The sequence below is a fragment of the Nothobranchius furzeri genome, chromosome 8 (assembly GCF_043380555.1).
Source record: "Nothobranchius furzeri strain GRZ-AD chromosome 8, NfurGRZ-RIMD1, whole genome shotgun sequence".
NCBI lineage: Eukaryota > Metazoa > Chordata > Actinopteri > Cyprinodontiformes > Nothobranchiidae > Nothobranchius > Nothobranchius furzeri.
Genome location: NC_091748.1, coordinates 59,474,821 through 59,487,778, shown reverse-complemented (window position 1 = coordinate 59,487,778; position 12,958 = coordinate 59,474,821). Strand labels below are relative to the sequence as shown.

The 12,958-nt window shown below is 41.5% G+C and overlaps 1 protein-coding gene across 1 annotated transcript; it reads left to right on the top strand.

The window, feature by feature from the left end:
• The first annotated feature begins 1,229 nt into the window (after positions 1 to 1,229).
• Positions 1,230 to 11,404, top strand: LOC129167819 (vitellogenin-2). Its single transcript, XM_054752317.2, has 34 exons — positions 1,230 to 1,350; positions 1,646 to 1,666; positions 1,758 to 1,909; positions 1,991 to 2,242; positions 2,327 to 2,491; positions 2,577 to 2,725; positions 2,815 to 2,965; positions 3,044 to 3,201; positions 3,280 to 3,445; positions 3,524 to 3,649; positions 3,739 to 3,957; positions 4,050 to 4,267; positions 4,366 to 4,463; positions 4,546 to 4,670; positions 5,929 to 6,030; positions 6,150 to 6,269; positions 6,349 to 6,535; positions 6,615 to 6,708; positions 6,789 to 6,974; positions 7,059 to 7,194; positions 7,291 to 7,507; positions 7,597 to 8,057; positions 8,153 to 8,197; positions 8,325 to 8,393; positions 8,716 to 8,922; positions 8,997 to 9,139; positions 9,233 to 9,371; positions 9,467 to 9,596; positions 9,682 to 9,865; positions 9,978 to 10,072; positions 10,151 to 10,245; positions 10,325 to 10,490; positions 10,589 to 10,750; positions 11,210 to 11,404. Exons 1-34 carry the CDS (start codon positions 1,311 to 1,313, stop codon positions 11,320 to 11,322), a joined length of 5,091 nt encoding a protein of 1,696 aa, XP_054608292.2. The 5' UTR covers positions 1,230 to 1,310; the 3' UTR covers positions 11,323 to 11,404.
• Positions 11,405 to 12,958: the final 1,554 nt, after the last annotated feature.

Here is a 12,958-nt window from a genome sequence, read left to right as displayed (position 1 = left end):
GAAAACTTACAGAAAAGGATTCCTGCAAGAACTTGTTACGCTTTTTAAAAACTTTTCTAAAAGGCCATGATAAATGTTGGATTCAGTCTTTAAAGTGACAGTGTGTGTTTACCCTGGTGATAGGGGGCAATACTGTCCTAAATCTTTGCAAGCAAGCATTATTTTTGTGTTCAAATAAGACCTTATCAACAGATGGCCATTAGGGTCAAAAATCCCTGGGAGTGCAGCCTCCAGCAAAATAACAAGAACATCAGACTCCCTTTCATCACTGGGAATGAGATAAGACGTAAATGTGTAAAACAATGACTTTTATTATTGGTGAAAGTTTAGTAATCATTTGTTATAAATCAGTAAATGTGTTTTGTCCTCACAGGCTCCTGTAGAGGAAACATGGCATCCAATATGGTGCCCCCCAGAGACTTTGACCCGCGTCCATGTATTTTAGAACAGATTTTGATGAAACTGCCAATATTTTCAACAACTGGGCATCTTTTAATTCATTTACAACATTTTGATGGATATTTCCAGAGATTAATGGTAAAAACTACACATTGTCACTTTAATAAACAGTTTGAAGTTTGTTTCTATAAAGCAAGACAGTGTAACTTTATGAACGTCTTCTTGATCTCCTGGTTTAAGGCAAAACAACACAAGTGCTCATAAACTGACTTTTTAGTGCCACATGATGCTTTCTGCTATGAACAAACTCCCTCTAAACAACAGTTGTGCACATTTTCCTATTAACTTGTTTTTCCCTGTGGTGTAAAGTAATACATTTTTCAAATGGATGTAGGCAGTTAGTCATGTGTGTATGAACTTATGTTGACTCTATGCATACTTTACTTTTTTGTAGTTATGTTTAGAACACTTGATCAGTTTAAGGTAATGAAAGTTAAACAAACATGCTGAACCTTTGGAGGGTCAACAGTCCCTAATCTGAGATGACACAATTGTGACAGAAGAACAGGTCAGGCCATAATGACACGGTTTGCTTCACGTCTACACCAGACCTTTAGGACACGATTTACTTACAACAGCGTTTTGAGTTTAAAGCCAACAAACATTTTTTGTTCTTCCTTCACTTTACCTGAAAACATTAAAATTTCCCTCAAATCTCAGAAAGGTTTAGATGTTTTTATTAGTGATGCTTTTATTTGGTTTATTTACTCAGCCTTATCATTGTGATCAGGGCATGGTAACACCAGCAGCAATGCCAGTCGATGTTTTAGTTCATGTTACCTTTTGAACGTCAGCAACAACTGGCCTTATAAAAGGAGAAGTCAAATGGCAAACGTTCACATCCACCAGGCATGAAGGTGTTTGTACTAGCTCTTACCGTGGCCCTTGTGGGTGAGTGTGCTATCATGCTCTTAACAACCATCCTCCATTTCTTTTTGCTCTGTGAGATAAAGCTGCTTGGATGTAAAACAAAAAAGCAAACTTTCTTCAAAAACGATGGATGCAATGAGAGCTTTTTCCAAAACAAGCCAGTAAATTCGGAAGGAGGGAAGAACATGTGCAGTTTTGCCTCAAAGAAAAAAAAAGCCCTTAACTTATTTTATGGAGCCTTAACAAATGTACATTGTCCTGCATATTTATTGTGTTTCCCCAACATCTAATTAACATTTTTATTTTTGTTTGGCAGCTGGTACCCAGGTGAGCTATGGTAAGTCATTCATACATTAAATGAAGAAATCTGTTCACATGTTTGTAGAAGGTTTTATTGTATTACTCTAATGTGTTTCATGTTGTTGCAGCCCCAGAGTTTGTTCCTGGAAAGACCTACGAGTATAAATATGAAGGGCATCTTCTGGGGGGCCTGCCTGAGGAGGGCTTGGCGCGGGCTGGCGTAAAGATCGAGAGCAAAGTTTTAATTGGGGCAGTAACCCCAGACAGCTACATTCTGAAGGTAAACGGTCAGGATTCACGTGTTTTCATTATTTAAATTCATCCATGCTTGAAATTAATTTCAAATTCTGCTAATTTGCAGCTTGAAGACCCTGTACTCTATGAATACAGTGGGATCTGGCCCAAGGAAGATTACCGCCCTGCCACAAAGCTCACTTCAGCCCTATCTGCTCAACTCTTGACACCTATCAAGTTTGAGTATGCCAATGGTGTGGTTGGTAAAGTGTTTGCGCCTGCCGGTGTCTCTGAAGCTGTGGTAAACATCTACAGAGGAGTTCTTAACATCCTTCAGATGAACATCAAGAAGACACAGAATGTGTATGAGCTGCAAGAGGTACAAACGATCTTTCTTCATCCAAGTCTACTCTACAAAGAGCCTAAAACTCACTGGGAAACTTGTTATTTTGTCATAAACTAGCCTGGAGTTCAGGGTGTATGCAAGACCCATTATGTTATCAGTGAGGATTCAAAGGATGAACGTATCCACATTACCAAGACCAGGGACCTGGATCACTGTTCAGATAAAGTGTATAAGGACATTGGCATGGCAGCGTTTTCTGACAGATGCTCAGAGTGTGTGTCTGTAAGTATTATTTTTCTTTCCCTTCACACTCATAACCCAAATGAAACCTTTAGTTTACGCATTTGCGTGTTGTATACCAATGCAGCGAGGAAAGTCCTTGAAGGGAACGGGTGCTGTTACCTACATCATGAAGCCCTTAGCCTCTGGAACTTTGATCTTGGAGGCAACCTCATCAGAGCTCATCCAGTTCTCACCATTCAACATCGTTAATGGCGCTGCCCAGATGGAGGCTAAGTAAGTGCTTTGAATTTCATTTATTTTTAAAGTCTAAAAACTAAAAGTGTCCAACAGCTGATAGTTATGGGGTTCCCAAATGCATACAGGCAAATCCTGAAGCTCCTGGAAGTCAAAAACACTCCTGTGCAGCCTGTCGAAGCTGACTACCTCCCCCGTGGATCATTGGAGTATGAAATTAGCATTGAGCTCCTTCAGAACCCAATTCAGCTTCTGAGGATCACCAACGCTGAGGCTCAGGTAACATTCCTTTCCTCTCTGGTTTGTACTGGCAGCATCTTGTATTCTTTTATTGAGAAATATTGTGCATCTCAACAGATAGTTGAGACTCTGAACCAATTGGTAAGCCTTAATTTGGGCAAGGCCCAGGAAGAATCCCCTCTGAAGTATATTGAGCTCATCCAGCTGCTGCGTGTGGCCAAATACGAGACTATTGAAGCCCTCTGGACTCGGTTCAAAGCCAGAAGTGATTACAGGTAATGTCAGGAAAAGACCACATGTCCCCCCTGTCCCCCCTAAACTACGTCTATGTACTGATGCTATTTCTCTCCCAGACACTGGATGCTGACCTCCATCCCAGCCGTTGCTAATCATGTGGCTCTGAAGTTCATCACGGAGAAGGTCGTTGCTGGGGATTTGACTAATGTTGAAATTGCTCAAGCCTTGATGACATCCACCCGGTTGGTGACACCTGACCTGGAAGCCGTCAAACTTTTCGAGGCAAGCTAAAGGATTTCTTGAGTCTTTACAGTGAAATGGAATCAGCGACTTAAATCAATATTTTTATTGTTCAATCAGAGCCTTGCTATGACTCCCAAGATTCAAGAAACCCCATTTTTGAGTGAGACTGCCTTGCTGTTCTACGGCAGCATGGTTGATAAGTACTGTGTTCAGCATCCTTCATGTCCAGCTGAGCTTGTCAGAGTATGTATAGTTTAAATGTCTGAATTCCTAAAATTAATGATCTGCCATTGCATGTGTGACTAACCGTTACTTTGTTGTACCTTCCACAGCCTGTCCATGATCTCATCGTTAAGGCTCTTGATAGACGTGAATACGAACAGCTCACTATCATTCTCAAAGTTCTGGGTAATGCTGGACATCCCAGCAGCCTGAAGCCAATCATGAAGCTTCTGCCCGGCTTCGGCAGCACCGCTTCAAGCCTTCCACACAGAGTTCACATCGATGCTGTCCTGGCCCTGAGGAAGATAGCAAAGAGGGAACACAAGATGGTGAATTAGCCTTTCCTTCTTTTATAACACACACCACAATGACCTATCTCTTGTCTGAAGATGTACTAAGAACATTGATTGTCGTACATTAGATCCAGGACATAGTCGTCCAGATCTTCATGGACAAGAATCTTGAGCCAGAGCTCCGCATGGTATCTGCCATCGTGCTCTTTGAGACCAAGCTGCCCATGGGTCTGGTGACTACTCTTGCTCAGAACCTATTGAAAGAATCAAACCTGCAGGTCGCCAGCTTCGTCTACTCTTACATGAAAGCCCTCGCAAAGACCACCTCTCCTGACCACTCCTCGGTGTAAGGACACAAGCTCATCTTCAATATCTGCATGGATTAATCCCTGAACCACATCAGCATTTAGAATCCCAAACGTGTATTATTTTTTTGTTCGACAGTGCTGCTGCCTGCAATGTTGCCATCAGGATCCTCAGCCCTAAATTGGACCGACTGAGCTACCGCTTCAGCAGAGCCTTCTATTACGACACATATTACAGTAAGAGTGTTGCAGAAAATGTAGTCTGACATCTTTCATCCACATAGAAAAGGTCTGATAGGTCATCTGTTTTACCCTGCAGATCCTTGGATGCTGGGTGCTGCTGCCAGCGCCTACTACATCAATGATGTTGCAAGTGTATTGCCAAGAACCATCATGGCTAAAGCTAGCACTTACTTCGCAGGAGTTCACATTGATGTTCTTGAGGTATGACTCACATTTTTTCCTCTACAAAAAATATAGCTTATTGATCTATAGAAATTATTTTTAGGAATGCAATGTGTGTGATTTGATTATCAAGCCAAATTATGTCAACATCTGATGTCATTTGTTAATCACCAGGGGTCTCATTTATCAAACATTGCGTAGAATCCTTACTAAAACCATACTTAAGCTCAGCAAAAAAAAGTACTTACGCAAAGTAGGTTTGTGATCTATCAAACATGGAGTACGCACAGCTGCACGCAATCTCCGCTTCATAAATCGGAGACTATCTAGAAAGGTTCTCAGCTGCATTTTAGTCACATCCCGCCCTCACCACGCCCACTTACTGCCATAAATAGTCAATGCAAAGTGCCTTGTGGATCTCATGCATATACATAAGTCGGATGTTGCAGTGCTCTGCCAATGACGATGGCGACCGTAGATCAAGGCAGATCAAGGAAGCGCAATTTCACAGAAGCAGAAATTGAGGTACTTGTGGGTGAGGTGGAGAAATGAAAGGAAGTGCTTTTGCAAAACAAATAAGAGAAAATCCACGGAGTGGTACAGCGTTGCTGAAGCTGTCAATGTTGTGAATTCTTCAGAGAGATCTGTGGTGGATATAAAAAAAAATGGTCCAATCAGGATTTGATCCCCAGACTCCCAGGTGAAAGTCATGTGCGCTAACCAGTCAGCCAAACGGAAATCTTCCTTGTCCAAGTAGCCAGGGCGTATGATCAATCGGGTCACAGTGACAGGACACACACACTGTCACAGACGCATGACATTCTGTCTCAATCTGTCCCCCTGCTGATTTTCTGCATTCCGTATTCTGCGCTTCAGGCTGTGTGTGTGTGTGTGTGTGTGTGAGTGAGCGCGCATGTGTGTGTGTGTGTGTGTGTGTGTGTGTGTGTGTGTGTGCATGTGGGGGGTCTTGTTCTGTGTGAAAACGAAGCAGTACAAGTCATAATGCTGCAGGATTTCATAATTTTATCCTTCTCAGCAGCAGCGCTGCAGGTGCTCTCCATGTCCAAAATGTGCGTAAGCCAGGTCCTTGGTCAACTTAAAGTTGTGCATGTTTTTCCGCTATGTTTTCTTTCATAAATCCCAAAGTTTGAGTGGAAAGTTGCTTACGCAGTTTTCTGACCTCGTTTTGCGCATAAGCAAGCTTGATAAATGAGGCCCCAGGACTATTGTGGCTTTGTAAACATGGAAAATGGTGACATTGAAAGTGTGCGTGTTGATCCATTGTTGTTTTTTAAAGTTTGGAGTAAGAACAGAGGGAGTGCAGGAGGCTCTTTTCAAAGTCCGTGATCTTCCAGAGGATGCTGACAGAATCACAAAGATGAAACAGGCTATCAAGGCTGTAAGGATAAGAAACACACATTTCTTTACCAGAAATATTCATGAATATATAATATTAAAATTAATGATGCATTCGTTCTACATGTGCGCCGCTTCTAACTTGTTCTTTCCCCATCACAGCTGACTGAATGGAGAGCCGATCCTTCCAGGCATCCACTGGGCTCCGTGTATATCAAAGTTTTAGGACAGGAAATTGCATTTGTCAACGTTGACAAAGAAATTGTTGAGCAGATTATTCAGGTATTCACACATTTTCAACTATTTGGACTTTCTTTCTAAATAAAAGCTTGTTCTAATATGCAGATTTATTTTTAAACAGTTTGCAACTGGACTTGATGTCCCCACCTATGGCAGAAAGGCCCTGGATGCTCTGGTGTCTGGTTATACTCTGAAATATTCCAGACCCATCCTGGCTGCTGAGGTTCGTCGCATCCTTCCCACTGCTATTGGTCTACCCATGGAGCTCAGTTTCTACACTGCTGCTGTGGCTGCTGCATCTGTTGAATGTAAGTTTTAATAATATAATTTAACTCTTATGGTCTGAGAGAATTGCTCACACTGAATGCAATCTCTTGCTTTTCATAGTGCATGCCACTGTGTCTCCACCTCTGACCGGGAAATTCAATCTTGCACAACTTTTGAATTCTGACATTTCCCTGAAGGCTGATATTGCTCCAAGGTAACTCATTTGTTTATGCCTTAACTGGAAATCTTTTATTTTATTACTAGTTAAACTTGTTAATTTCTACCCCTTTGCAGTGTTTCCATGCACACTTATGCAGCAATGGGTGTGAACACAGCTTTCCTCCAGGCTACTGTGATGATAAGAGCCAAAGTTCACTCAGTTGTTCCTAAGAAGATTGAGGCAAGACTTGATGTGAATAAGGGCTACTTTAACCTCAAGTTCCTGCCAGTTGAGGATGATGAATCAGTTGCTTCTGCACAGTACGTATATGTCTGCATCACCAGATGAAATGAACATGAACTATTGTTTTCATTTTGTTCATTTGTCTTCTTTTTCTGCAAAAGTATTGAAACGGTTGCAATTGCAAGAAATGTGGAAGATCTTGCAGAAGCCCAAATCACACCCATTCTTCCAGCTGTGCCTCTAATAAGAAAGAACTCCACCTCAATTAATTCAGTGATGTCCCTTCCTGAAAATAGCGTAAGTGGGAATTTTGATCGTTTTTAAGGCTCATGAAAGCAGAATCCAACTTTTTTTCCAATAATTTTAACAACTCTTTAATGTTTTTTTTTTCAGTCTGCATCATCTGAAATCCTTTCTGTTAACATGCGGAATCCAATTATCAACAACTTTAAACTCCCAAGAGCCTTTGCAAAGAAATTCTGTATTGCAGCTCAAACATTTGGAATCAAGGCCTGCACTGAGATTGAGTCTCGTACTGCCACCTTCATCAGAAACAGCCCAATCTACGCCATAGTAGGAAATCACACTGTTCATGCTAAGATGTATCCAGGCAAGTGGATTTAATTTACTGATGTTTTTGACCAAAGTCACACATAAGCCATAGTTGTAAACCTAGGTTTTTGGTTATTTGTATTACAGCTGCTGGCCCAGTCATTGAAAGGATTGAAATCGAGGTTCAGGTTGGAGATGATGCAGCAGAGAAGATCATCAAGGTCATTAACCTGAGCGAGGAAGAGGAAATTCTTGAAAACAAGAATGTCCTGATGAAACTGAAGAAGATTCTAATTCCTGGTCTGAAGAACAGCACAACCACTTCATCCAGCTCCAGCAGCTCCCGCTCCAGCAGCTCTCGCTCCATCGCCTCCTCTTCTTCTACATCATCAAAGACATCGTCCAGCTCCTCTTCTCGCCGCAGAAGTAAGATGGTTGATCTTAATGACCTCATTGAGATAACATCACAAACATCATCCATCAGCTCCTCCAGCAGCTCCTCCAGCAGACGATCAAGTCGTAGCTCAAGTAGCTCGTCCAGCAGCCGGTCATCACGTCTGTCCAGCAACGCCTCTTCCAGCTCCAGTTCCTCCAGCTCCATGTCTAGGGTCAGTCCCATTCCTAAACCTAAACAACAAATGTATGTTTTTATTTGACACACAGACACGTGCAGCATTTTTATTTTCTTCATTTTCTATTACAGCAAGAACTGTTCAAAATGAACTTCACCAAGCACCACATCCACCAGGTAATTATCAGATGCCTCCTTCATTAGGACATCTCATCCCAAAACACAAAAGTTAGATATAAAAAAATCATGTTGGATTATGTAAGTGTTTTTAAATATCCTAAATGTGGTGTCTGTTGGTTTGCAGCATTCTATCTCTGCAGAGCGCGACAGCAGCAATAGCAGTGCCCAGAGCTTTGAATCCATCTATAACAAGGTGAGTCAATAGATAGAGACCCACGGTTGTAATATTACAACATCAGATTTAAGTCTACAAAAATAAACCTTCCCCATTTTTTTTCTTTTTAAAACCACATTTACATTGCTAATAGGTCCTATTGTTCAGTTCTGCAACACTATTGGCTGTTAAAATGTGTAAATAGGCCCGTTTATCTGGCCTCCTAGAACAACATGTGAAAGGTTAAAAAAAGATTTTGCAGTTGTTTTCTAAATTTGGGTTTCTGGGGGTTAAATTGTGCAAATGGAACATTTTGATTGATCACATTGTATTAATGCCCACTTCTTTGTTGCACTTTCAGGCCAAATACCTCTCCAACACGCTGAAGCCCAAAGTCACTGTTCTCATTCGTGCTATCAGAGCTGACCATAAAAATCAGGGTTACCAGATTGCAGCTTACTACGACCAAGAAACTGCCAGAGTGCAGGTCATCATCGCCAACCTCACAGAGAACGACAACTGGAGAATCTGTGCTGATGGTGTGATGCTGAGCCGCCACAAGCTGATGGTAAACATAGAAGCCTATTCTAAAGGCGGAGGGGAAAATGTAATAAGTTAAATAATTTTTTTATTTTCCTTCAGGCCAGGGTAGCTTGGGGCATTGAATGCAAGCAATACAATACAACCTTTACAGCGGAGACTGGTCGCGTTGGTAAGGAGCCTGCCGCACGTGTGAAGATGGCCTGGGACAGACTCCCCAGAGGCATGACAAGATATGCTGAATGGTAAATAATCCAATACCCTGTACTTTTCAAACACATCATCTTCACACACACACGTCTCAGAGTAAACAAAATAAACCTTTCCCTTCCGTTCAGGTTGTCTCCATATCTGTACCGTGCTGCTGAGCTAAGTGGAGTGAACCAGACGAGAGTTGATAATGAGCCTAAAGAGATCAAATTTAGTGTTTCTGTTGCCAACGAGACAAAAGTGAATTTAGTGCTGAAGACACCAAAGGTAATTTGTTGCAACAACCACTTAGATTACAGTTAGTGTTTCCGGTATTGTTATATGAATGATTTTTGTTTGTTGGAATGAAATACTTTATACAGAAAACTCTTTATGCACTTGGAGTCCCGGTTCCCGTTTACCTGCCATTCGGAGACACTGCTTCTGAGCTGGTGGCGTACCAGAACAGCTTGAGTGACCAGATCAGCTACATGCTCACCAAGGCTCACGCAGGTAAAAGTCCTTCATTATGAAGTATTCATATCAATAATTAAGTTGTTAAATTATGTTTTTTTTTCCATCCTCCTTTTCCTTCCAGCTGAGTGCAGCGTGATTAAAGACACAGTAGACACTTTCAACAACAGGAAGTACAAAACCGAGATGCCTCTCTCCTGCTACCAGGTCCTGGCTCAAGATTGCACACCCGAGCTTAAATTCATGGTCCTGCTGAGGAGAGACCAAACACACGAAAGGAATGAGATCAATGTCAAGATTGGCAACATGTAAGACACCAGGACTGAGCTAACTTTAAGAACAAAATAAAAACCCAGCCAAAACTATCACGTCCTGCAGTGACAGAAAAAAATGTAACATTTTAAAACTGTTTTGTGACAGTGACATCGACATCTATGCCAAGGACAACACTATCATGGTGAAGGTTAATGACGTAGAAATCCCTGAAAGCAACCTGCCGTATCAGCATCCAGCAGGTTTGCGTTATCAAATCAAAATCAGAGTCCCCTTTATTAAACAATCAGTTACTTAAACATAATTTTTATCAATTACAGGCAGCATAACAATCACAAAGAAAGAAGACGGCATCATCCTCCTTGCTCCCAGCCATGGTCTTCAGGAGGTCTTCTACAGTTTAAGTGACCTCAAGGTGATACAATAAAACTCGCTAAGCAAGCAATCAAAGCACATATAGATAACAGTACCATCACAAATCTGCTGTTTTTTAGATTAAAGTTGTGGACTGGATGAGAGGTCAGACTTGTGGACTGTGTGGAAAGGCCGACGGGGAGGTCAGACAGGAGTATCGCACACCTAATGACCGCATAGCCAAGAACGCAACCAGCTTCTCTCATTCCTGGGTTCTCGCTGGAAAGAGTTGCCGTGATCCTTCTGGTGAGACCCGCGACGCCTGATGAATTGCTCTGTTTTAAAAAATTGCTGAGACTCAGCAGGGTGAAATGTATGAATTCATTGCTTACGCTGCATTACAGAGTGCTACATGCAGCTTGAATCTGTGAAGCTGGAGAAGAAAGCCAGCCTTCTGGGCGAGGAGGTCAAATGCTACTCTGTTGAACCTGTCCTGCGCTGTCTGCCCGGCTGCATGCCTGTGAGAACCACCTCTGTCGCCGTTGGTTACCACTGTGTATCTCTCGGTGAGTCTGAAAGAAAACACACCTTAACACTGAGAACAACACTGTCGTCTCAAACCCCCAGTGAGTTGTAGAAGATGGCTGTTCATACAGAGCCAGCTTCTGTTGGAGGTTTCTTCCTGTTTAGGGGGAGTTTTTACTCTCCACTGTCGCTACATGCTTCCTTAATATGAGGATTGCTGTAAAGTCTCTGACACAATTCAGTGACTCGATGCAATCTGCTAGGGGTTCCTTACATAGGAAACCTTTAACTGACTGGCATAATGAATTGACCTCAGTGCACTGATGAGTAGGTTTAGTTGGAAAGTTTAGTTTCTGAAGTGCCTTGAGACGAGTCTTGTTGCAATGTGGGGGTAAATAAACAAACTGCATTGAAACTAAACAGTTTTTAGATTGCAGAGTTGTGTCATCTCTCTTGTGAGACAACAAATTTGCTTAACTGCTTAACTTCTCTCCTTACAGATTCCAACATGAACCGCTCTGATGGTCTCAGCAACATCTACGAGAAGAGCATCGACGTGACCGAGACAGCAGAAGCCCACCTGGCATGTCGCTGCACTCCTCAGTGCACCTAATCTCACTGCTTTCTGACATTTTAAGTTTTATTTTTGTGTTCATGCAAGCTTGTGTTACTTGAATAAAGAAACATGTGCAGTATGTGTTGTGATCTATTTCAATAAAACAAGCAGATAAGTTATTCATTCTAAATCATACATGGTGACTGAAAATGTTAGCTAACTGACTAATCTGTTTTCTAAATTTGTGGGACACTAGCGTAATGAAAGACAGACAACAAATAATTCATGCTGACAGAAAAGAATTGAGAATTTGATGGAGAGAAAAACAACAGGACAAAAAGAGAAACAATTATAAATTGACTGAACTAGTATGATCGTGTAAGGATAGGGCATGTATCTGTACTTGTTGGATTATAAACCTCTACATCTGTATATCATGAAATGAAACATACATTTGATAAGGATTGACAGAACATTTAACATCTTTTTCATGATAAAGGGACTAACATCGCCATGAGCGGGCTGATATAAATGGAGCAGTAAAAAACTAGTTTTGGGGTAGCAGGATTTAGTTTGACCCTGGAACCATGAAAGTGATTCATGTGTTGCTCATCACAACCAGCAGTTCCACTGTGCCACATCTGGTTAAACTGCAGCAGCACCAATATTTTACTCACTACTTACATTAGCACACACCATTGAAACACCATGGATGGGTGGTGTATAATTCCCTTCTTTTTTCTTCTTTAGGGCAGATGAAGTGCAAATAACAGATTGGAAAATTGCTGCCTTCTGACAAATTTTAATAGTCCTAAAACTGGGATTTCATTAAGTGGGGTTTATTGAGCATGTTTAGTTTTCACACCTAATATATTTGATTTTTTTTTCTCCTATTTTGATGGATGTCCAAAAATTACACAGTTTAAAGATGTGGGCATGAAAATTGTAGAAATTCAGTTTAACTATACTTTATTATTTATATAAAAATGAACTGGCTTCAGTTTTTCATTTTGTTAAGGGATCTTTTCATAAATCATTATAGAAAATCAAAATGTTCTCCTCTAAACAGTGAAGTACTGTGTTTTGCATGGCCACTCAAAGACGTCTAACAAGAAAGCTACTGCCACTAGTGCATTGTAATTAGCTGTATTTTGTTTACTTTCGTGTTCTCAGTTATTATGGAAAATTGTATTTATAGCTGCAGCAAAAAGATTCAATATGTCTGTGTCCTACATGCATTTTTAACTAATAGGTTTGATTTAAAATAATAACCTACGTCGATAAATCCACCAGCCTGATAGTCTCAGCTACCCTCGATCAGATATGTAGCTCTCGTTACCTGGCAGCCACACCAACACGTTATACTTCAACCCATCTTAGACCAAGCAGTACTATGGTAAATGCATAGGATTTTCCCCAATTCATCCAGCAAACTATTAGTGAGAAAAATGAGGTTCAGTGACTCAAAAGTGAAGCAGCGTCAACAAAAAGAGCTGCAGAATTTCTGTGGTCTCCCTCAGAGATCCACCTGACCAGCAGGACTACAGCCAAGTGTCCACCCATCCCTGCTGCCCAGGGAAACGGGAACAGTCAGCTGCCTGCTCTAGCAACTGTTCCCTGTCAGGAGACAGGAGAAGCCAGGCACCCGCTAAAGGTTCTTATGCAGCCTCACTGACCAAGCAGTTAAATGACA

Bases quoted from the DNA above. Each gene is read 5' to 3' on its own strand.
- LOC129167819 (XM_054752317.2), top strand. From the start codon at position 1,311: ATGAAGGTGTTTGTACTAGCTCTTACCGTGGCCCTTGTGG. The intron at 6,536-6,614 runs GTAAGTTTTAAT...TGCTTTTCATAG, and splicing joins GGCTGCTGCATCTGTTGAAT to TGCATGCCACTGTGTCTCCA. The intron at 10,751-11,209 runs GTGAGTCTGAAA...CTCTCCTTACAG, and splicing joins TTACCACTGTGTATCTCTCG to ATTCCAACATGAACCGCTCT.